The sequence below is a fragment of the Carlito syrichta genome, unplaced genomic scaffold (genome assembly GCF_000164805.1).
Source record: "Carlito syrichta isolate Samal-C Ts95f unplaced genomic scaffold, Tarsius_syrichta-2.0.1 Scaffold301542, whole genome shotgun sequence".
Lineage (NCBI taxonomy): Eukaryota > Metazoa > Chordata > Mammalia > Primates > Tarsiidae > Carlito > Carlito syrichta.
This window is the reverse complement of record NW_007245638.1, coordinates 643439-669203: the sequence shown is the minus strand read 5'-3', so window position 1 is coordinate 669203 and position 25765 is coordinate 643439. Positions and strand designations below refer to the sequence as shown.

At 43.7% G+C, this 25765-nt stretch overlaps 1 protein-coding gene across 2 annotated transcripts in view; it reads right to left on the bottom strand.

Moving 5' to 3' along the window:
- The window catches only part of TENM2 (teneurin transmembrane protein 2), a 517874-nt gene that overhangs the window by 151273 nt on the left and 340836 nt on the right, over positions 1 to 25765 (bottom strand). For both annotated transcript variants that reach the window (XM_021710791.1, XM_021710790.1), the window contains 2 exons: positions 7986 to 8180; positions 1704 to 1904 (listed from right to left, as the gene is read on the bottom strand). In XM_021710791.1, coding sequence (XP_021566466.1) covers positions 1704 to 1904; positions 7986 to 8180 — 396 coding nt within the window. The remainder of the gene's footprint in view (positions 1 to 1703; positions 1905 to 7985; positions 8181 to 25765) is intronic.

Below are 25765 nucleotides of genomic sequence, written 5' to 3'. Positions count from 1 at the left end.
TCTGTCGCCCAGGCTGGAGTACAGTGGCATGCTCACAGCCACTGCAGCCTAGACTTGCTGGGCTCAGGCGATCCTTCTGCCTCAGTTTTCCGAGTAGCTGGAACTACAGGCATGTGCCATTGCGCCCGGCTAATTTTTTGATTTATTGTAGAGACGAGGTCTTGCCAAGTTGCCCAGGCTGGTCTCGAACCCCTGGGTTCAGGCAACCTCTCACCTCAGTCTCCCAAAGTGCTGGGATTATAGACATGAGACACCGTGCCCAGCCTAGAAGTACAAATTGTTATGCTCCTGTTGGACCAAGTGGATTAGAAACTCTGGGAGTAGGGTTCAGAAGTTTTGTCGGAACAAGTCCTCCAGGTGGAGCATGAGAACTACTCTTCTAAAGCCTGAGATCATTCCAACCAGAGGGCAAAGGTAAGTGGGAAATACCCACCCGGAAAGGCACACCTTGTGGATCCTGACTTCCTAGCCAGCTGGGATTCTTGCCCCCTGGAGAGCCCGAACTGACCAAGCCCGAGAGGCCAATTGGGGACCCCACTGCTCCCCAGTCTGCAAACCCACCCGTTACCCAGATCGGCACCTTGGCGGCATAATGACCGCTGCAATTGCTGCTCTTACACAACCTCATTCTCAAAGGAGCTCAAAGTCTTTTGTGCTTGGGAAGGAGACAGACAGACAGATATGCACTCTGGCATTCCAGACCTCTCACGCGAGGACAAGCACGTGGCAGACATTCATCCTTCCAACAGCCTACTGAGGGAGGCATGTCTGGGCATGCCGGGGTAGGGGAAGCCAGACCACAGGAAAGGGGGGTCAGTGACTCACTCAAAGTCACACAGCATGTCTATAGTTAAACTGTGCTTTGGATCTAGGACCCCGCCTTCCATGCTCTGCAGGTCTTTGGCAGGTCCACCAGCCTCAGAGTTGAAGCCAGAGTCCAGTGGGCTGAGAAGACATCCCAAAATAGCTCATTTGAACTGACTCTTTTTTTTTCTTTTTGGAATAAAATATTCATATTCTTTTCCATTGTAGGCAAAGCTTCACATAGATTCCTTTCCTGATTGCCATGGCAATCTGACAGCTGTCTCACTACCCAGAGGAAGGGGGTGGAGTGAGGATTGCTTGCTTGGATAGGCACTTGTCAGGGTAAACAGAACCTTTCTCAGGTAGGTTGGACCTGGCTTGAACTGTTGAACTGCTCCATTTTTAAGGTCACTCAGGAGATAAGACATATACTCTTAGTTTTAAGGAAATAAAGTGTACAGTGCGACTTCATTATTTTCCTGTCACTGGAATATGGCAGAGCTTTAGAACATGTTCACACAGAACCCCCAGGGAGCCTCTTTTTTGTTTTATAGGACGTTCCATTCAGTGTGTCTAAATTGTTCTGTTTTGCTTTCTGGTACCTTTAGGGAGTATACGATAGAAAATCTAGAATGGAAACAGAAGCGACCCCCAGGCCCTATATCCATTTGTGGTGATGAAACCAACCAGGCACGAGAACCAACGTGGGGTTTTTGTTTCTCAAAGATCACAGATCACGCCACAACTGAGGAGAAGAGTGTGAAAAAGGCGCTACGTCATTGACCAAAGTCCCCTTGTCCCAAGCTAAGTGTTAGAAATGGATTCCCAACCACCTAGGAATGGGACAGAACATGGGCAATGAGTATCAGGGAGAGGAGGGAGAAAACCTCTTGGCTTACCGACAGAGCAGTCGGGACCCATCCAGTTGGGATCGCAGCTGCAGAGGCCTGTGTCGGGCAGGTATGTGCCATGCCCACTGCATTGGTCCGGGCACTGAACCCTCGCCAGCTCACAGTTCAGACCACCCCAACCAGGGCTGCATAGGCATTCTCCATTCACACAGACCCCATGACTGGAGCAGGTGGGATCCAAGCAGTCAACTGGAAAAAAAAAAAGAGCAAAAATATTGATTGCCTGTGGTGGATGGGCTATGAGACATTGGCTTGCTCCTGAATGCACCATGGGTCCCCCAGTTCCTATCCACTTGCAATCAAATAGAGCAGCCTGGAGAATACTTACACTTATGTGGTTTTTTTTTAAAAGAACACTTCTAAAAAATAGAAAACTTTTCATTTGTCAAAACACCAAATCTCAAACTTGAAGAAGACACAAGAGGAAAAGAGTGAGTTGACAAGCAGAATTAGGAGAAATCAGATACAGAGGTGTGTAATTATTCCACCTTTAGAACTAGTGCCTATAAACATCAGTACGTTGACTGAATCTTATCAGAGCTTCTGTGACTTGGATGTGAATACCTCCAAGGTCTGTACCTATAACATCAAACTGGATTATCCCTCACTATAGGAGAGAACAGTGGGGAGGTCTTCTAACTACTAATACTTTACAAAAGACAACAAAAGATTAAAAATAAAACCTATGACACTTATAAATGAGTCACTTTCCTAATTAAGTTTCACTTAGGCTAAGTCTAAAATTACTTTTCCTTCTCTGAGCTCGCACTTACTGAAGGAGTTAGTAAATGTGCAAGATGGAAGAGGTGACGTTGGGTATGAAAATGATCCAAAGGTTACCTATCCCCACAGGTAATCATGAGTGGACTGGATAAGCATCTTTGGCCATGGCACTGACCTTCTGCCAGACAGTCAATTGGACGAGTGAATGGTCAAATTCTAGTCATTGTGCTTCTTGTCTGTTTCATGGTCTGATGGTTTGACCATCTTAATAATCAGACAGAGTGGATATACATTCAATAGGTAACTTGAAGATTATTACTAACGAGCCAACTCAAAATGAAGAGAGGAATGAACTGCCAAGGCCAGTTCTTGAGGACAGGCTTTTTTTTTTTTTTTTCATGAGAATGTGATTGCAAACTTTGGATCTCTATTCAGCTTAGAGGTTGGATAAATGGGGATTTTAAGAGGAAGCCCAAGCGTGCTCAGGAAATGACCAAGGGCATTTGGAGAAGAGGGCTCTGAGCAATGTGGGGCTTGAATGAGGAACAGAGTTCTTGCCCAAGGCTCAGATGTTGCTTTGTGGATCAGATAAAAGGGGACCTTATTTAAGACATATTTCCCCCATTTTAACAGCTTTGACATTGGGCTTGTTGGCTGAGATTAAAGCATTGCTTCTTCTAGCATCTGGGGGCACAGGTAGCTTGAGACTACTTAAAATTCTGCCCATGAGGTTTTTTTGGACCACACTGAGGGTGTAATTCAGTTCCTTGTGTGAGTGTGTATGTGTGTGTGCCACCTTATATTCAAATTCTCAGAGAAAATTTTATTTTCTCTCCTTGCCTAATGCCAAGATTGAAATATGAAAGACTTTGGTCTCTAAAGGATTCAATATTACACTGAGTTGGTAACCCCCTGGGGTCCCAGCTTTTTGTAGGGTTTCCTATTACATTCTCCATGTTGGGTATCTTGCTTTTCTTTCATTTGGAGTGAAAAATAATAGTGTGCTTACTATTGATGAAACATTGGCTGTAAATATTACACTATTGAGATTAGTCCTGGGGGACATCAGACTTGAGGAATTTGGACTTATTAGAAACCATAATATTCCATAAAGCATCCAAAGAACACACCTCCCTTGAGGCAAATAATAATGTTCAGTGTTAAGAGATAGTTCTCACAATCCCATTCGATATTCTCAGAAAGATATTACTTGTGGAATTCAGTTCAAAATTGTTTGAGCCATGGGGGAGGGACAATGATTTAAAGAAAAAAAACAGGAGTACACGCCTAGCAAGGTGAATTTTAGTGACTTATTATTAGCCAGAGAAGTTTATAATGATGTTATATGATCTGGTTACAATCACTTTAACACTGGATTCATTGTCTTGGGGAACATAACTCCTCATGATACAAACCCTTCTGGTACCTTCATATTTACTCTATAGAGGGTTGTGGGACACATCCAGATGTAAATTTGAGCTGAAAACTTCAAACACATAGAAGACATTTACAAAGCGTTGTACAGGCCCTTAGCGTCTCATGCCTAGTGCAGGTCAGGGGAGATGTTCAATACTAAGGTGTTCAATACACAACTGCTGCAAGAATGAATTACAGACTTTGCTATAAGCACATATTGTCAGTGGGACAAACTTCAGTGTGAAGGACTGATAGGAAAGAGAAGTGGTGCTAACAGTTTCTTGCTTCTGGAAAAAATTCATATTTTGTGATATGCAAATTATGAACGAATTCACTTAGAACCAATCATATTCATATTTTCTAATAAAGGAAATCCTGAAATTCTAGTATTTTTTTACTCTGTCCCCATTTTTAATATAGCAAAATCAAAATAGACACAAAACTATCTTGTGTGTTATTGCTTCAAAAATTGCTGTCAACCTATAATTAGTCATTTAAAATGTTTGGTGAGGTGCCAACAGCTAGGCGCTTTCAAAAAATATATCACGATCTTTTTCATAGAAGGATGAAATAATAAAAAGTAATATACTAAAAAAAATGAAAATGGCATTTTTCTTTCAGATAAATTGACTCTCTCTTCTCTATCCCTGAATTATGGTATAAAGGAAGGAGGAAAATTCACTGAAATTTATTAGCCCAATACTAGAATGCCATCAAAAAAACATTTATTGTGTCTAAAAATATGAGCTACCTTTTCTCTGGTCAGTGATACCAGTAAATATGCCCTTTGTGCTGTATAATTACAGCAGTTGATGGGATAACTAAATGCAAGCTTGAAGAGAGGCAGTTTTACTATGAATTTTAAATTTGGTTCCAGTTTCATAAGATGGTCTTGTGGCCAAGTCCTCAGAGTCTTTAGCAGCAGGAGGGACTATGGCATTTTACGAAGCTTTATAAATAGAAACAGTGTTATACTTAAAAGGGGGACAGTGGCCTTTGCCAGCTAAGTACCATGTGCCGTGAAACACCAGCCCCCTGGCAGTTGAAATCATTAGAACTCATTTAGTCTTGGGCCCTCTGTAGGTTTGACAAAAAAGGGTTGTGAATGCTATTTCTATCCCTAAGGATAAAAAAGGAGGTCAAGGAGTTTTACAAACAATATGTACTGTAAACCCCCAAAGAACCATGAATTACATTTATGAAGTTAAATGTCATTGAAAAATGACTCAACCATGAAACTGACATGAAAACATGGTTGACTTAAACTAATATGTCAATTCCCCTCTCATCACTTTCCCACTCCCCCAGACATCGTTGAATGAAATCTCGGAATACATCCTTTCATTTTCTTGTGCAAATTTGTTAATCGTACAACAATGTGTATGCAGCAAAAACGCAGGATGGCAACTATTGATTTCGTTGCCATGGCCGTTTCAGGTAAATTGTTTGAACGTTTTGACTATGATGAATATCAGAAATAAAAAAGCTAAATGGAAGAAAAAATGCTGATCCAGACTTTCTGATCCCATTTCCTATTTTGAAAACAGCAAATGAATCACCTTGGCTCATTCTTTTGGGGTAGCAGAAATCAATAGAGGAGGCTTCATTCTGCCATAATGATCCACGTGGCTTGCTTTTTTGGTCGGATGGCAAATTCACCCTGAACATTTAAATAAGACTGGGTGGGACAGTGAGAAAGTTGAGGAGTCACTTGCAATTCCTCTCATACAGCCAGGCACGATCTTTACTGGAGAAAATAAAAATTCGAAGACTGGCAATGTTGTGGCCCTAGTGCCTTCCTCTTCCCAAATGATGTATGCAGAAGGTCGTTTTAACCTTTCTTGTCATATTATTGGCCTCTCCCATGTTTTCAGCAAATGCAGCTTTACCTCCTGCAATCCATTTATCTTTAAGAACTTTAACCTTTCAAAGAGGGTTATTAAATCAGTATTTCCTCCATCCAAACTCCCAATTTGGTTTTATGATGCAGACGTAGGGAAGCCAACTTTTATAACAGAAAAAAATATATATACAGAGAATTGAGCAAGTGAAGATCTGAGGGTCAGACTTCTGGGCCCCATTAAGGGAATTACCACTAATATATTGAAAAATCTTAGAAGAAACACATCATGGAAGCCGACTCTTTGTAGCCATAGCTCTGAAAATGATAGAATGGGGGATATCACAAGGGAAGCCTATGTGGGTGTACCTGAGGCTAAGGCACTGTCGTTATGTTGTGAGGAGGACTGCGATGATCGTTGATTTTGTATAGAACTCTGGAGACCCACAAGTTAATGGGATGGGAGAAGGGATCCACTAGCATCTGAGAACCTCCTGGAACTTGGGAATCCCTCACTCAGCCTGGCCATGAGAACCTGAGAGAGAACACAGGATGTGGACATATGGTGTCCAATAGGATATTCTTTTTAATTAATTAATTTTTAAGTGATGGGGTCTCACTCTGCCACCCAGGCAGGAGTACAGTGGCAACATCATAGCACACTGCAGCCTTGAACTCCTGGGCTCATGGGATCTTCCTGCTTCAGCCTCCCAAGAAGCTAGGACTATAGGTGGGCACCAACATGCCTTGCTAACTCAAAATTTTTTTTTTTGTAGAGGCAGGGTCTTGCTATGCTGCCCAGGTTAGTCTTGGATTCCTGGCCTCAAGCCACCCTTCCTGCCTCTGCCTTCCAAAGCGCTGGGTTTACGGGCATGAACCCTTGTGACCACCCAGATAAGATCTTTTCTATGGGGTCATCCTGGTGGTCATCTCTGGCTGTCTCACACAAAGTAGGCAAGTGGGCTTCACTTCCCCTCAGTTTGTTAGGCGAGTTAACACTTCTGTTTCCACTGGGGACATGGGAGGGAGCAAGGCTGTTTGAGCTGCATGAGGACATTTCACTGCAAGATGAACTTAGAGAAAAGGATCCTTAATGAGAAGCCAATGATGGAGCCAATTTCAAGGTTGGGAAGTGGATAAGGGGCTGAGAGGGCCCGTGGTCTTACCTTCCTACCAACTGTGGATGATTCTTTATTGGTGAGATGCAATCGATAGGCAACCAGAGACCAAATTCTGGAAGGGCAAGTACAGGGTCAGAAGGCTGACAGGTGACAAGGCTGAGTTATCTTGCCTTATAGGTACTGAAAGTTGCTCCCAATGCCTTGGTTCCAAACTACTCCTCTGAAATAACTAATCAAAGTAACTTGGACGAGTTCAGAACCCCTCTGGAGAGGTGCTCTTTCTCCCTGCTCTTGCACTCCCTCTCCTGTGTCCCCCTCTCCTGGTCACCAAGCCTGACCACTGACCATATTTTGTCAGATTGGATTCAGTTGATGACATCCCTGATTTTTACCCATGTGTGCTGGAGGTCTGCTAGAGTGAGATCTTCAGGAGTCAACAGAACCCAGACCTCTTGCTGTAGGCTCCCTCTCTTCCAACTCTGTGAGATTTTAGGTAAGCAGGATGATTTGCCCTACATGGTGTTTCCAAATGATGTGGATACCTGCAGTCCTTAAAGCCTGGCTGCTCTCTGATATTAATTTTTGCTGAAATATTTGCACAGATGTACATAGGTCTTAGATTACCGGGAGGAGTTAACGAACAAACAAACCAAAACCCAAAACAAAACAAAGAATTAGCTTTGAGGAAGACAGAGGGCATAAAGATTCTTGTTTCTTTTCTCTGGATAGCTTTAGTAATTCCAGTTCAGAAGACTTTAAAGAAGGCAGGAGAAAAGAGGGAGGAAGATAGCGGGAGGAGAAGGGGGAAAAAAAAGAAAATAAAAGAAGGAGAAGGAAGGAGAGGTAGAAGGAAAGAGAAGACAGAAAGACACATGAAGGCAGAGAGAGCAATTTACAGAGAAAAGCAAAGAAGAAACCAATTTTTAAAAGGAGGGTAAAACAAAACATGCCTTCCAGAATCATCCCCATAGGTTTTTTTCCTGTTCTACAACTAAAGAAGTCCACCAGCGCCAAGGGGCTTGAAGTTTTCTGCACAAAATGTTGAAGCATCGTTTGCAAAAATGTTGAAGCTTCCTTGCAAAACAGAGCCCTGGACTGGGCTCATTAGCAAAGGTCGGAGCCTGCAAACGTCTCCCTCCACTGCTGCCCAGTCGGGCCCTGCGGGCTTACCTTCCTCACAGTGCTCGCCTTTGTAGCCGGCAGAGCAGACACAATTCCCATCAATGCAGGAGCCGTGGCCCCCGCAGGAAGGATCGATGCACTGATTCATGGGCACGTCGCACTCCGCGCCTTTCCAGCCGCTGTAGCACTGGCACGTCCCTTTAGAGTATTGTCCATTCCCGCTGCACAGGACGGGGCAGGCAGCTGCACAAACCAAAGAGAGAGCACAGGTCACCAGGGTGAGCATTGGAGGGGCTGGGACAGACTCGGGTAGGAGAGCTGCCTGGTCTTGTGGTTTGGCTTACACGGTTCCAGGCTGGGGACTTTGGCCGTGGAGGTGCAGAGCCATCTTCAGATAAACAGCAGAAGTGCCGTTAATGACAGCAGCTATTGCCCATGAAATGCTTAATATGCGCTGGATGTGGTAGAGAAGGCTTATGTGCAATCTGCGACTTCATCATCACAATTTCCCCATGAGGTGGAGGCCATAGTCATGATGCCCATTTTACAGATGATGCTCAGACTGGTGAGGTAACTTGCCCACAGTCACACAGCTCACAAGCAGGAAGCCCAGGCTGAAAGTAGATTGACCCAACCCTAAAGTGGTGCCCTTCACTAAGCGACATTTACTTTCTTGTTGCTGTTATTGTTGGTGGTTTTGGGGACCAGAATCCATTTTGCTGATTATTTTACCCTCAGATGAGTCAACTCCTATTCCTGATAAATTTCACATCTATTAAGAAGGAAAGGGGATGGGATACAGTGAGTCACTTAATCTTTCTCTGCCTCTGTTTCCTTATCTATACCACGAAGAAATACAGAAGTCCCCCCTTAATTCATGATTTTGCTTTTGTGGTTTCAGTTACCTGGGGTCAACTGCAGTTGGAAAATCAGTTGAGTATAAGCTATTTCGAGAGAGAGAGAGAGATCACATTCATGTCACTTTTATTATAATACATTGTTATAATTTCTATTTTATTATGGTCTATTGCTGTTAGTCTTTTACTGTGCCTAATTTATAAATTAAACTTTATTATAGATATGTATAGAAATAAACACAGGGTTAAAGATTCTATATAGTGTTCAGTACTATCAGAAACTTCAAGCATCCCCTGGGGTTCTTGGAATGGATCCATGTAGATAAGAGAGGATCCACTGTAATTGTGCTTACTTCAAAGTTTAACACATGTAATCAGGATTAAATGTGTCTGGATTATTTAAAAAAAGGAAAGGGGCAGGCAGGCTGAAGATATGAAATCTCTAGTATTTCATGACTCATCATGGACCCTATTGCATTCATTGGTGGAAGAAGGTTGAAAATCAGTGAAGAGTGTCTGGTTTAGGAGGGGACCTACAGTTTTTATTGACTTGGGCTCCATTGTGCCAATTCCCCCCTTTCAGAGTTCACCAAGAATGGGATTTATTTCAGTGGCCTCCTTCAGGTTTGGGCTTCTCCCTTCTGTATCAGTTTGTAATGTTTTCCTATCTGTCTTCTAATTTGGGACTAAAATGAGAGTAGAGTAAGTCCCCTACAAACAAACTTTCTAGTTACAACTTTCAAAAATGCGAAGGTGTGCTTGCATGTCCAATCATGCAAGTTAGTTCATGTGTCTGTGGTACATTGTCATACATGTGCCTCCTTTACAAGTGGTTGTGCTTTTGTATACAGTATCTTTACTTCAAGCCCACGATGTCCAGAAGCAAGTGTAAAAACAGCAGTGATGCAGCTGGTACTGAATAGCCGATTTTGATAGTTGGGTACCTAGGCTCACTTTGTTGGATTAACAATCAAATTAGACTTACAAATGCACTCTTGTAATGGAACTCGTTCATATGTAGGGGACATGCTATATTGCTCCAGCGATGGCACTTGGCATTTAGAGTCCTCCTGAAATGACTGACGCGGATGGTTCCATGACTCCTGGTGTTCTCCATGATTTGAATAGCAGCTTCTGAGAATTCTACACGTATGTGTACACACACCCACAACCTGAGTGGTCGCCCTGGTCCATGAAGCAATTGCATATCTAATCATATCATGTCCCAGTCAACTGCCCCATCTGCTGTATTAACCCCTTGTGTTGTCATGTTCCTATTTAGCTTTTATGGGAATTAACGTTCCTCTGTCAGGGTCTAATTTCTCAAAGATATGGTCAGCTACTCAAGGACAGGAACTGTTTATCATTGTTGATTTCTTTCCAGTACCCCATTCATCAACGTTGGCTTGATTAGGTAAACATTTCTCCTGCACTCCTAATATTCAGAGATTCCCAAATGGTGGGATTATAGGTAAGCATGAACTGGCCATTTATGAAAGATACACAGTGGCTCAGCCTGTAATCCCAGCGCTTTGGGAGGCCGAGGTGAGTGGATGCCTGAGCCCACGGGACCAGCCTGGGCAACTTGGAAAGATTTTGTCTCTATAATAAATCAAAAATGAGCTGGGTGTGGTAGCACATGCCTATAGTTCTGGTTACTCGGAAAGCTGAGGTGGAAGGATTGCTGGAGCCCAGCAGGTCGACACTAGGGTGACTGTGGACATGCCAATGCACCCTGGCCTGGGCGACGGAGTGAAACTCCAACTCAAAAAAAAAAAAAAGAAAGATACAGAAAGAACAGTTCTTGGAGTGGTCCTATGCTACACACACAAGCATTTCTAGGGAAGTGTATGTTTTACTTTAATTGCAAACTGACCTGAAATATAAATATCTCAAGAGTTGCCATATGTTTGAGGAACTATTTTCCCCAAAAATGCTTTATAATACAACAGTTGTAAAAATGATTGGGGGAACTAATTCCTGTAGAATTTTTACCTTTATGAATCTACCAGAGGAGAAGAATGAGTTCAAAAGTGAGCACATTAAAGCCATGCATTAAATTTTGAAGAACTCTCTAAATGTAGGGCTTATACTTTCTGCTTCCAGGATGCTTAAATGGAGGGCTCTGTTCAGAGCTGCTACAGATGCTGATTGTCTAAGAGAGAGTAGAAGAAAGAGCTTGGAACTCAGAGTGTTTAAGACTTAAGTTAGAGACTGTGCAAAGATGAACTAGCTACAAGAGATTGTGGACTTTCTTGAAATTTTGAGAGGGATTTAAGACAGAGTAAGTCTGTTGCATGTCAGTTCCTCATGAGACTCATGCTAAGCTCTAGGTCAGGAAGAGCAAGTGTGTGCCCATAAACTACATTACTCTTCTTTCTCCCCACACCTCTGCAGACATCATTAATCAATCACAGCATCTTGTTCTCCTGAGCCTAGACAGAACCTCAAAATTTCCAGTGCGGTGCCCAGGCTGAGATCAGCAAGCAGGCAGAGTTGGTATTCAAGAGAAAACCTACTACGTGTCATTTCTGATCTAGGTAATTTTGAAGGTATCTCCTGGTGGGAAGACTAGGACAAACATCACTGCTCACCCTCCTTTCCATCCCCGTACACTGAGATAAGAAAACAATGAGGAGTGTGGCTACACAATGTGCAGTTAGATGAATTTCCAAGGGCTGTTCCTGACCCGAGAGTTATATCTTGGATGAGCTGTCGTAGATGGCAGAGAAAGTTACACCGAATCACCAACACTGGTCTCTTATTGCACCCTCCTTCCTCCCAAAAGGTAGAGGAGGGCAGAAAGTAAGGAGAAATTAATTGATAAAATATACTTCAGATTATTTTCTTTATTCATAGTGACACTGTTTCTTTTCTGCATGAACTCTAAGTGGAAAAAAAATAGGATTATCTAGAAGATAAGAATGAGTTTTATTTAAAATCACGTACCTGGGAAATCAAATTTAAAATGTGACCTACTTAAATTACTCAGGGAAAAAAATAAAAATATAGTCAGGTCAGAGAGTTCTCCACATTCTAAATGCAGCCTCCCTTCAGTATGTTGGCTGCATGCTTGCTGGGAGTGTTGTCAAAAATGCAAAACACTGGAAAGCAGGGCACTCGGTGGGCTTGGCTTAGGTCACACAAAAATGTGGAAGGTGGGCTAATTAGAAGAGTGGAACTCTCTAGTAAATCATTTGCCATCCGGCAAGCAGAGCTGAGACAAATTCCGGATGAGCGCCCTCCAGTGGTTTCCAGCTGTCCTGCATGGAGAGCACCTCCCCTCTCTGGTAATGGATTCATTCTCAGACATAACTCAACCCAGAGCATCACAACATCTCAGACTCAGCCCGATCCTTATTCAAGAGGCTAGATGTGAAGTGAGGAACCTCCTGTATTACTAACTCTTCCTATATTTTTACTGTCATGCAATCTACATTATATTTTATGACAGGTTATTGAAAAATTGACTGTATCGCCTGTGCCAAGAAGTAGCATGGGGTAGGAGTGGAAAGAGAAAGGGTTTTGGTGCCAGAAAGGCCTGGGTTCAAAACCCATCCTGTACCTTACCAGTTGTGGGATTTCAGCATGATTACTGAACCTCTTAGAGACCCAATTTTCCCTTCAAAAAATTGTCTGTCAGTGTTGATGGCAGGATTAAGTGACATAACATGTAAGGCTCACAGCAGTAACAACGCTTGAGAGGCAAATTAACAGATGCTCCCTTGTGAAATTTCAAACTGAATCTCTAATCTGACTTCAAGGATTAACAGAATTAAAATGCAATGGGTCTCAAATGCGCACACACACACACACACACACACACACACACACACACGCACACACACACACTCCATACTTAGAAGTATGTCAAATAATACTAATGAAAAGAGTCAATCTTTTTCACATCCCAATCTTTTCTGGTGTGAATCTTTTTTGGTTCTGATTGGTCAGAATCATATGTGGAGTGTTTTATGTCCCTGTGTCTCTCTCTTCTTGCTAAGGCTTACAGGAGCAGAACATTGTGCATTCAAGCTTCTGTTTAAAATTAATTAAAATGTGTGTACAAATTGACTATTCCCGTTTTACTAAATCTAGTAAATGGAAGCTCTAAGACTCCCACAGAAGAAAAATAAATTACCACTGCCACTAACAACTGACAAGTTAACAGGCTGATGATAAAAAAATGACACAATTTAGATTCACCTAAATGGTGTAAAGCTCGTTTTAATAATGCAGCAGAAGCCCCCACCCACCCCCAAGTTGTCTGTAAGGGATGAGATGAATTATCAGTGTTATTTACTCTGTGGGAAGTAATAGTACACACTACCTGTCCACTTGGAGCATGTAGTGGAGAGAAAACCTAGAGAAACGTTAGAGGTTGCTGGAGAGGTTCTGTCATAAAAGTAGAGGAAAATGTCTACATCCGGACAAATAACTTGTGGGCTGGACCAGATGCATAGAGGGAATTTCAAATAGCATATCTTGTAAAAATTATCTGAAATCTGTTTTAAAAATCTCTTTGGGAAAGAGACTTGAGAACACTTGAATCTCGTACCCTAGGTAAATTGACAAATAGTGCTAATAATTGGTTGCCTTACATTCCAGTTAGTCAATAAATAGTGATGAGTAACCTATATGGGTTGGTCACTGGGTGAGGTGGTAGGAAAAGTGATGGAGAGGAAAGGATGCCTTGACTCCCGAAGCAATTGAGGATGTCATGTTTGGGTCACGAGGGCCAGGAAAGCAAAGTTCAGTGTCCCCCAAGCCAAAGCGGGCACTCCATTGCCTTTCACGGTTGTGGACTTAGGTTGGTGCTGGGCACAGTGGTGTTAGAAAAGGTAAGTTTTGCTTCTAGCTAGATCCCTGCCATGGTCGATCCATTCGGTAGACCATCAAGTTTGACCTCACTGCACACTGTACTCAAAGATACATTCCATACAGATTAAAAATCTAAATAGAAAAACAAAAACTACAAAAATATTGGAAAAAATATTGAAGACTGATTTTATTTTCTTGGGAGGGAGATGTGTAAGACAGTCATAAATTCTAGAAGCCACGAAAGAAAATAAGAACAGATTTGATTCCATAAGATTCAAATCTTCTAAATGACAAAGGCTACCCTAAACAAAATTAATGCATTAGCAACACTGGGAAGAATTTTTTTTTACATATTTTACAGATAAAGTTTGATATCCAAAATATACACAGAGCTCCTGCAAATTAATAAAAAGAGAAAATGAATGAAAACCTGGGCAAAGGACATATTAGAAATAACATAAATTGCCAATAAAAGTATGACAAGATACTCAGCTTCATTATCAATTCAATAAATATAGATAAAAATAATAATGAGAAAATTTTTTGGCTCATCAGATTGGGAAACAAACCAAAAAATTAAAAGGCTGCTTACTCCCCATGCTGCCATGACTGGGGGAACGGGGCTCTGTCAAACCCAGATGGTGGGGACAGAAATCCAAACAGTCTGGCAGGGAGACAATTTTTCAGTCTCTGGACAGCCGCCTGGCTCACTGTGTCCAACTGACAAGCCTGTGGGCTGTGGCACCTCAGTTTAACCAGCCTATTGAATGGCAGAGCAAGAAAAAACTGTGCAGGGAGGGAGAGTGAGGAACTCAGCCGCAGAGCCCAGGAGTGATTATGAAAGTACAAATGCAGCCATCACCAGTCACTCTGACTGCGACGCTCACCTCCGACCTGGGCAGCCTCCCCACCTCCCTGCCCAGAATACTCAGACAGGTTAGCTGGTCTCAGTGGGGGCGAGATCCGGAAGGACTCCCGTGAAGAGAGGACACAGGAGGAGGCATCCTGACAGACAGGGTCAGCGTCCCAGGCTTGGAGGGCCAGAGTTCAGTTGCAACAACTTCCTCAATCCCATTCTGTCAAATGGCACATTAATAAGCAAGGAAGCGATTCAGGGAAGAATTTCCAGAAGGACAAAAAACTCATCAGGTGTGTCAAATCTCTGACATTCAGGAGCCGTGTGGGGAGAGAAGCACACGCTGACTTAAGCACGAAAGTATGGATGCTTTAATTAATCCGGGGTGAATTTAATTGCTTTAGTTAAGTGGAAATCGGGTTAAAAATGATGCAGAGCATGCTGGGGTGTGTTAAAAACATGACATATGAGTTGGATGAATCGATAAATTAAAAGTGCACAGATGTTTTAATTAAACCCAGGGAAGTTAACGAAGATCGCAAGAGACTTTTAAGCCTATGATTAATTCAATTCATTTAAAATACCTGTAGAGATATGGGGATGCCTCCATTTTGAGAGTTATAAAAGTTCTCAATCGATAAGTACTTAAGCTGTTCTTAAAAATGTCTTAGTTTTTTTGTGACTGAATAGTATTAATTATATAATGAATATTTAAATTATTCGGAGTACACAGTAAGCTTTTCTGCATCAAGTCCAGGCTGAAGTCATTTTATCCTTTGGTTGTGATTCAAGCATCAAGACAAATTGGCAAATTATTAATGTCCTATTGCCACAAGGATGGAGGCTTCCAGAAAGTATGGAGGGTCTGTTTCATTCACTGAGGTCTCCCCAGCAAGTAGAATGATATTGGGCAGCTGGGCTCGGTGGCTCAGCCTGTAATCCCGCGCCTTGGGAGGCTGAGGTGAGTGGATTGCCTGAGCCCACGGGTTCGAGACCCTCCTGGGCCACTTGGCGAGATCTCATCTCTACAATAAATCAAAAAAAAAAAAATTAGCCAGGCGTGGTAGCACACGCTACTTGGAAGGCTGAGGCTGGAAGGATCGCCGGAGCCCAGTGGGTCGAGACTGCGGTGGCTGGGAGCGGCCACTGCACTCCAGTCTGGGCGACAGAGTGAGACTCCAACTCAAAAAAAAAAAAAAAAAGAATGATACTGGGCATTATGTAGGCTTATGAGTTAGCCTAATTTCCTTTATTTTTTCTTTTGTTTTTATCAGCTGTGTGATTATAGACACTTTAAGCCTTGACTGTTTTATCTTGTCGTCTTCTTTTTTTTTTTTTTGTAGAGATGAAGGTCTCACTATATTGCCCAGGCTGGTCTCAAACTCGTGTCCTTGGCCTCCCAATGTACTAGGATTGCAGGCATTAGCCACCATACCCAGCTGATTGCTTCCTCTTTGAAGAGGTATAAGAATTCTCCAGGACCTACTCCATAGTGCATTTAAGGGGATTGTGGAATATGGTCTGGACATGAACTATTTCCCCTCCCTCCTTCTCTCAGGAGTGGCCTATGGTTAAGGCTGGTCTCTGGAGGGCATACATATCCTCAATAATGAGTCACAGGGTGCAGGTGACCAAGCAAAGTTGAAAAGCGATGTGGTCGTCTTGTGTAATCAATGTAACTGTAAACACAGGATAGGATTTTGATTGACTTGCTTGCCTATAATCCTGTTTGCTGTACTGCTCCGAGGTGCAGGTTTCTTTCCTCACCCATAGGCCACCATCAGTGCCTCAAGGGCAGATTCTTTCCTTGCTGGTCAGTCACCATTGGTGACCCCTGTAAGTTCTTATAAACCGGTATCTCTTCCCACTGGACCTCCAGGTGACTTATCTGGAATAAGTAAAGAACCTTACATGCAAGCCCTCTCAGATTTGGGTTGCCATGCTACGGGGGTTAAATGAAATATGCATGTAAAATGCTAAGCACAGTGCCTGGCCCATCATAAGACATCAACAGAGAGGATTTTATCATCACTATTTTCATTAGGAGACAATTGTTCCGACTAGTCACTTTGTAAAGAGATAAGGCAGGAGAGCACCCTCTTTCCTGTTCCCCACCCCAGCTGACCTCCTTGCTAAAGACTGGCTAATTTCCCAGTAGGATAGTTTTCTTAAAACCATCGCATTTCCCCAGCTCTGTGCACATGACATCTACAAGTTTTCCTGGGGCTAGGCACTCTGTCTTCCAGGGCTGCTCTGCTATTTCTCTGGTAGTTTTAAAAAAAAAAAATTGTTTTTTAGTCTCAGAAGTGATGTGATTGGGGGAAGGCTGATTAGCTGATGCCCCAGGAGGTGATTTCCATTTGGTGATGCCACACGCGCGAGAAAGCTCACGGACAAGCCCCGTTCTGGAGGTTGCAGGTGTGGTCTTGCATATGGCCACCAAATAATGTGCACTGGAGGTGCAGGGGACCCTCCACGCCTTTCTGCAAGCCAGGGGGATCAGAAATAAGGAGTGATGTTACCACCTCCATTGCCATTCTCTTCAGGCAGTCTTACTGGAGTTCAAGGGCAAGGTTATTTAGACCTCAAGCCTGAATGTGTGCAGGTATCATCTGGGGATCATGTAAGGATGTTAGGTTCTGATTCAAAAGTCTGGCCTGGGGCCTGAGAACCTGGATATTTAATACACTCCTGAGGCTGTTGCTATTGCCCTAGACCTGCTGAATCAGAAATTCTGGGTGGAGCCCAGCAGCCTGTGTGTTAATGGGTGATTCCAACGAGTGCTCAAGTGTGGGTATCACTAATCTAGTGGTTAAGACAGTTGTTCTAAAACTTTACATGGGTGAGCATCTTAACTTCTCTGTGACTTTCTTTAGCTGCAAAATGGGCATGGAAACAATGCACAATGTGAAGATGAAATGATAGAATCCACATAAAACCCTTTGCACAGCACGTAGTTGATCTTCAATAGGTGGTCATGATTCTTACACAATTTCATCAGAGGTAACTATTTTGCCAAGGGTGTCTGCTCAGCCAGCGTCTGCAAAGCATATATCAAGTGCACCTGCTTCAAGCCCTTCCTCTGGTCCTTTGTTGTCAAAGATCCCTGCATGTTACTTCAGGTCAGGGGGGAGAGGTGGGATTTGGCCATCAAACTGCAGTAGGCTGTGGATCATTCCCGTGGGCAGCAGTCGTGGTCAGTGGCCCGTGTGCACTAATGGGAATAGTGAGGTAAGATTGGTGGCATAGGGGACTGGTGTGAACCAAGGAAGATCTGAAGGAACTAGAATGCAGCCCTGGCTGTCTCAGGAAGGACAGCTGGGACCCAAGCCTCTTCAAGCAGAGAGAAGGAAGCTCTGAGGAGAGAATCTTTTCACCAGCAGGAAGGGGACAAAGAGCTTCATCATTGCTCCCCAGTATGCAGAGGGAGAAGCCTTTTAAGGAGAGACAGGAGAGCAGATTGTGAGACAGAGCCAGTGGAAGGGGCAGACAGCCCTAGTTGCTGGTGGTACTCATTGTTGGGGGCTTTGAGAGTGGCCAGTGCCCTCGATTCAGGGGGTCTTTCCTGTTAAGTCTCTCCTGTGTGGCCATGAAGGCCACAAGCTTCAGAGTCAGGCAGACATGGTTTGAGCATCCAGTCCTGCTGTGTGACCTTGGGCAAGCGGCTTACTTTCAGTTTGTTTCTCTTACTGTAAAACAGGAATAATGGCAATGATTTCAAAGGTGTGTGGGGAAGGTTAGTACTAGTTAACAGTGAAAATATGCCGGGCACAATCCTACGGACTTCCCATGTATTTACTTTTTAGTCCTCACAGCAATGCAATGGGTAGTACTGCTATTGTCTCCATCTTACAGATGAGAAAATTGAGGCTCAGAGAGGTTAAGTAATGTTCTAAAATGGGTCCAGTGAACTAGACCCGAACAAATTTAAATCCGTTGCTAGACCCTAGCAAATTCAAATTACAGCGTTCCTTCTTAATCACATTGCTATTCTGAGATAATGTACATAAACTGTAAAATAAACAGCATTTCTTTTCTGTAAACTTTTCTCCCCCTTCTTTGTTCATTCCTCCTTTTTTTCCTCTCTCGCTCATGCCCTTCCTCCCTTCATTTAGATCCATGCCTTGAAGGTGGCTGATTTATCACTGCATGGTTGATCTGATAAATTAGAACCTTGTTCGTCAGCTTTCACTTGGGTTTATTTCCCAGCAATATTTCATCTTTATATGCCTTGAATTCAAGTCACCAGAACTTGAGTGAACACATACTATATCCTGGGTAACAAACTCAGTACAGGGAGATACAAGAGGATTGCTGGAAGCTTATGGTCAGATGGAGAAACTGATGTAGCCACCAGCTGAAATATGGCCCTGTGTACAGTAGGGGCCACTACTGAGGTGTTGCTAAGCCCCAGTGACTGCAGGGTGGCTTCTGAGGGTGCCTCAGGGAGGTGGCGACCTGTGAAAGTATCCTTCCAGGATGAGTGGCAGTTTGATAGGAAAGATTGAGATTGATGAGAACATCCCAGCTGAGAAAACAGCATGAGCAAGGAGGAGGAAGCAGGGCCCTATACTTTAAGAGGGACAAGTGTCTGGAACCTATGGTGTGTCAGGCCTTAGCGGGAGGCAACGGTGTGAGAGTAGCTTTGATCATGAACAGCCTTGAGTGTCACTCTAAGACATGTGATCTTTTTTCTCAGAATGTGGCCCTTGATCACCTGCATCCGAGCCCCCTGGGAGGCTTGTTAAAAAGGCACTTTCCTGCGCTGCGTGCTGTTCCTCCGAGTCAATATCGGCTGGCATGTGGGAGGAAGCTGCCAATATGCATTTATAACAATCTCCTCAGATGCATATCTTTAAACCAAAGCTTTGATAACCAATGTGGGAGGCAAGTGGGAGACATCGAGGGTATTTGAGGAAAGTAGTGACATGTTCGTAAGAGCTCTGGGAGAACTCTGAAAATGATGAGGAGGAGGAATGCTGTCAGGGAGAGGCTAGTGGCCAAGTGGACAAGGCAGTGGCTGTGAGGATGGAGGGGAAAAATGGAGCAGAGGATATCGGAGGTCAATGAAACATGAGGTGGAAAATGATGGGACGAGGAAGGTGACCAAACGTGCCCGTGGCTGGGAGGAGAGCGGTGAAGAGGAGTTGGCTGTGACATCAGGCACACTTTGTTTCAATTTCGGACCATGCCATTTTCTACCTAGGCCATCCTGTCTCCTCTCTTGGAAGTTTTCTTGGGTTCCAACCCAGAATTCTAGTGTGTAACCACTACACAAACTGCCTGCAAAGCCACAGTTCCTTCATGTCTCACCTCTGAGTTCAATCTCACCACAGGCTAAGAGTGTTAAGAGTCCAGTGTTAAGAGTCCAGGCCAGACTGCCTGATTTGAATCCCAGAAATACCACTTCCTAGCTGAGTGATCTCGAGCAAGTTACTTAACCTCTCTGTGCCTTATTTTCCTCATCTATAAAAGGGTGATAATCATCTATAAAATAGGGCTACTGATGATTAAATGAGGTAATTATGTGGTTGTTTGGTACAATGGTTGGTACATAGTAAGAACTCAATAAATGTCAGCTCAGCTAGATGTGGTGGCTCACCCTGTAATCCCAGCACTTTAGGAGGCCGAGGTGCACGGGGGATCACTTGAGCCCAGGAGTTCTAGACCAGCCTGGGCAACATAGCAAGACCTTATCTCTACAAAAACTCAAAAAATTAGCTGGGCATGGTGGTGTGTGCCTGTAGTCCCAGCTACTTAGGAAGATGAGGCGGGAGGATTGCTTGAGCTCGGAGGTCGAGGGTGCAATGAGCTGTGATTGTGCCGCTGCACTGCAGCCTGGGCGACAGAGTGATACCCCCAACTAAAACAAACAAACAAGTAAATAACTGTCAGCTCTGATGATGCTGATACTAATTTGAGCTCAGCGCTTGCATGTAGCCATGAGCGATTGGGTAGTGGATACATCTGCCAGTTAACAGGAGAAAAATGGCGAGATTCCTGTTCTCTTTTTTCAAGACTCCATAGAAGCTGGGTAGAAGCTGAAAGTCCAACCCCTAGAGAGAAGACTTTATGTTCCCGTGGTTGTGGCATTTCTGGGCCTCCACTGACAGCTGTTTGGCAGCAGGAGTTGTCATTTCTAATAGCTATTAAATGCGCATTACCTAACAGCTAAGACTGTGGCATGTTAAGATTCTGCTGCAGGTTGGGGCTTCTGGCTCAGTCTGAATAAACTACCGGAGAAGCCCATGTCAACACGAAAAAAACAGAAGGCTCAGCTGTCTTTCGCAGGGCAAGGCCGCTTCGAAAACCACTCGGGAAAGCATCTGAAGTGAAGGCCCTCTCATAAAAGCAAATATGAGGCAGAGGAAGAGTAATTAAAAAACTTCCAGCCCACAACAAATAGCATTAAAGTAAGTAATGAGATAGTCAGCAAGGGGAAGAGAAAGAACGGAAAAGTGGAGAATAAACAATAATTGGAATAATAAATACAGTCATCACCGGACAGGAGATGCGCCTGATGGAAAACGGCCCAAATTGCTGGGGAGGAAATGTCATTTTTCCTCAAGCTCCGGATCTGAACAGATTGCTTATTGTGTAGCCCAATTAATGAAAGTGTTACTATTACGTGTAGTTCTTTGACTAAGTCTTTTTCCATGGAATTTTCTCAGCATTCCCTGATGCTAACTGGCTATTTTCATAGATTCACACTACTGTGAATTTTAAAAAACTTTGAAAACGACAAGATTTCCTGATGCCTCAATATACTCATAAACAGGCTTTCTACTGTCCAGTCCCTCATGGCCCAGGTGACCGGGTACACCCACATGATAAGGCTGGTCCCCGCCATAGGTTCCTCTTCTTGCCTTCCCTGACTGTGACCTAGTGACATTAAAACACATCAGAAAATCCTCTCACATGTTTTGCTCTATTCTGACTCTCAAGAAAGTCTAGGAGTTTGAGGTTTACCACAGCCTCGAACTCCTAGGCTCAAATGATCCTCCAACCTCAGCCTCCTTAGTAGCTGGGACTACAGGCGCATACCAGCATGCTCAACTAATTTTTAATTGTAAAGACAGGGTCTTACTATGTTGCCCAGGCTGGTCTCGAACTCTTGGTCTTGTCCACAGGCCCTCACTTTCTCTCTCTCCACTCCCCACCTGCCTGGTTGAGCCCAGTCCCTTGGAGCTGCTCCATATGGCCCTCTGCATGTGAGCTGTGTCTCCCTCCAGGATTTGTGAATGTAATAAATCCCTTCATTTCATATGCTTCTCCCAGTGTGATCCCACAGTTGGAGTGATCCTTAAAGACCCCGTCAGGGTTCTCCTCCATTTATAACACACACTTCATTGCTTCATAAACTCCCTTATTTTTTCCTTAGTAATGTCTATAGCATTCAAAGTCCACATCACAGCATTTTAGACTTACATTTAGATTACTCCCTTTCTTTCTTTTTAAGATGGAGTTCACTTTGTTGTCTAGGCTGGACTGCAGTGACTCAGTCATAGCTCACTGCAGCCTTAACCTCCAGGGGTCAGGTGACTATCCTGTCTCAGACTCCCAAGTAGCTGGGACTGTAGGTGCATGATACCCCACTAGGCTAGTTTTTATTTATTTATCTTTTTAAATTTTTTATTAAAAATTTTTTTTTGTAAAGAAGGAGTCTTGCAATGTTATCCAGGCTGGTCTCGAACTCCTGGCTTTAAGCAGACTTGAACTCTCTCCTCAACCTCCTGAGTAGGTGGGAGTGCAGCTGCATGCCACCACGCCTGGCTAATTTTTAATTTTATTTTTATAGAGACAGGGTCTTGCTACATAGCCCTGCCTGGTGTCAAACTTCTGGCCTCAAGCAATCCTCAGCCTCCCAAAGTGCTGCTATTACAGGTGTGAGCCATTGTGCCCTGCTCCCATTTGCTTTCTTTTTTTTTTTTTTTTTTGTGAGTTGGAGTCTCACTCTGTCGCCCAGACTGGAGTGCAGTGGCCACTCCCGGCCACCGCAGCCTCGACCTGCTGGGCTCTGGCGATCCTTCCGCCTCAGCCTTCCAAGTAGCCAGAAATATAAGCATGCGCTACCACGCCGGCTGATTTTTTGATTTATTGTAGAGATGAGGTCTCGCCTGCCCAGGTGGGTCTCGAACCCGCGGGCTCAGGCAATCCACTCACCTCAGCCTCAAAGGCACGGGATTACAGGCTGAGCCACTGAGCCCGGCTCCATTTGCTTTCAATGTGCATCAATCAGACTGGAAGCTCGTGGAAGGTACAGCCCGCTGCTCCCTTACCCATCTGTTTCAGACTTTTTGTGCACACCTGTCTCACAGTGGGCACGTTATAAGCATTTGTTGAATGCACAAATAAGTTCCGCCCCCTTAACTGACACAGAACGATGTGTTAGAAGCATTCCATGTTCTTTCCGTGTGAGGGTCAGTTCCATTTTGCCTTCAGAGTCTCTGAGGGCCCCCAGCATGGTGAGGGCGGTGGGTGAACACTCTGCAAACACAGGCTGACTGCTTCTGCCACTCACTGTGAGGTGTCTTCAGATGCCTGATGCAGACTGGCAGGTTTGTAAGAAGACAAGGAGCTGATGTTTGCAGCGCACATCTGAGGGCACGAGAGGCGCAGTGTGAGGTCATGAGAGCCAATCTGTATTTCTGTCGCTTGCACACATAGCCGGTCGCTCGGATGTGATGGGAGGCTTGCCTGCTAACGTGGCAAATTCTCCCCCCTAGCAGGAGGACCTGAGTTTGCTGGCTGCCTGCAGTTGCAGAAACTAGTAGAACTCAAGGCATCCCGGGCACAGTTGTCAGCGAAGGAACAAAGGTGAAAGCAAATTCGTGATGAGAGAGGACCTTGTGCTTGGGGCCCCTTAAGAGCTTTTATCAAGAAAGAAGGGCATTGATGGTGGCCACAGCTGGGAGATGGGAGCCCTGTTCTGGGCCGCAGGAGACACACACTCACCTGTCTTTCTGCACTTGCTAGCCGATTACCTCATTCTGTCTGCTCTGGGTTACTTCCTGCTAACACCCTGGGGCATCTGGGGCTTAAAAGTTGTTTGTGAGTGGCAACTTGTCACAGCCACTGACAAATTGTGCAGGACCAATGGGATAGAGCCTTCTAACCTCTCTGCCTTCTGTGGAAGGGGGAGCAAAGACCTGCGCACACACACATACTCTCATATACACACACAACCACACTTTAATTTTCCTTCTTCCTCAAATCGGAGGTGCATCTTCAATATGTTACACTGAGGAGGACATAGCACTGGCTAAAAATGCATAAGCTCAATATAATTGTGAGAAAATATCAGGGCCAAACGGAGAGACACACCACAGAATACCTTGGCCAATACCATTAAAAGGAGTCAAGGTCATGAGTGACAAGGAAAGACAGAGGAACTGTCACAGATTGAACAGGTTGGAGGGACTCAGGAGGCATGGTAGCTAAAGGCAATGTGGAATCCTGGGTCAGAAAGAAAGGGCAAAATTAGGGGAAAAAAAATCTTGAAAATCAGCTAAAAGCATTGTGTGGATATTAATTTCTTGGTTTTGGTTGTTAAACTATAGAGATTTCAACTGTTGACATAGGGGAGGCTGGATACACTCTGCATGGAAGCTCTGTGTCCTGTTTGTGCAGCTGATTTGCAAATCTAAAATTATTTCAATATAAAATGTTTATAAAATTGGAGGGGAAGAGGATTGGTTAAAATAGAATTTACCTCATATCATTGCCATGAAGATGAATAAGACAGTATGCACTAAGTACTCTGCACAACGTCTGGTACATATTGAGTATTTCATAGCTATTATATTTAAAAGCAATTGGAAGTACAGGCTTAAAACACAGAAGTAAAGCAGGTGCTAAATCATTTGATTTACCCACTTGAAGCTGGTGCGGTTGGGTCTGTGCCTCTTGGACCCGTCGCTCATTTCATCCTTCAGGTGCAGTTAGGGGATTTCATTATTTTCAGGAGCCAATACTTATGAGATGAGGTGTTCAAGGCTTGAGTCTCTCCAGAAGCTAGGCTGGCTTACATGAGCTCAAGTCCACTTGTGGGATTCTTGATGTAAAATAAGTGTGCTAGAAGCTGACTTGGCATGGGTGCTTACAATAGTGAAAGTATTACTCTCTGCATAGGGTTCAAGGTGGCACTAATATTTCCCGCTTATGGCAATTGATTCCAATTTTCTCTTTTTCAATTTCTCGTTTTGATATTGTTCCTTTTAAAATAAGTGTGTCTATGTAATCATGATGCATTGACTTAAAGGAGTATGTTAGTATAATACTTAAAGTCCATGTAATAAAGGTATAATACTTAAAGTCCAAGTAATAAAGGTGATGATATGCGAAAGATCAAAGATTGAGAAACAAGGTTTTAAAATAAGGGGAAAGTTATCTTTGTTAACAATGAAATAGCTCCAACTGCGGGCATTTAAAAAACAGTAAGGGAGAGGTCGGGCGTGGTGGCTCATGTCTGTAATCCCAGCAATTTGGAAGGCTGAGGCAGGAGGATTGCTTGAACCCAGGAGTTCAAGACCTGCCTGGGCAACATAACGAGACCTTATCTCTACAAAAAATAAAAAAAATTAGCTGTACACACCTGTAGTCTCAGCTACTCAGGAGGCTGAGGCAGGAGGATCACCTGAGCCTAGGAAGTTGAGGCTGCAGTGAGCCGTAATCATACCACTGTACTCTAGCCTGGGTGACAGAGTGCCCTGACTCAAAAATAAAAAGATAAAAAATAAAAAATACTAAGGGAGAAACATCTTTAGGGCAATGAGGTAGGAGCTTACCCCTAACATTCTTAAACCAACTTTGCTTAGAATAAATGGGAATACAGGCTAAAGCAATTTTATTCTTTAAACACTTCAATTTTGTCCACTGTATGCATCAACAGCTAAATTAAAACATACAAGTTCAAAGTCCAATTTCAGGAGCAGCAACTGAGTATGGAAGGAGTAACTACTCTTAACAGCCACTCAATATTTGTTTCACAAGGATCAATTATATACCATGGCTAATGCATGTTTGCAGTGTGCGCCCAGCCACAGTGCAGGTGGTGAATGCAAAACGCACACCAAGAATCCTTTTAAGCAGCTAAATGCACACCCCATTACAGATCCATAATGCAGAATGGACGCTCATCTGCAAATGGATTTAGAGTGAAGAGTTCTTAAATGACCAGGGTACTTAGGTTTAAAAGGCCAGTAACTGGATGTGCAGTCAGAACCACATGGTTTTTAGGATTAATAATACATCGATGTGTGTCAGTGTTAATATACATTTACAGCTCACAGGCC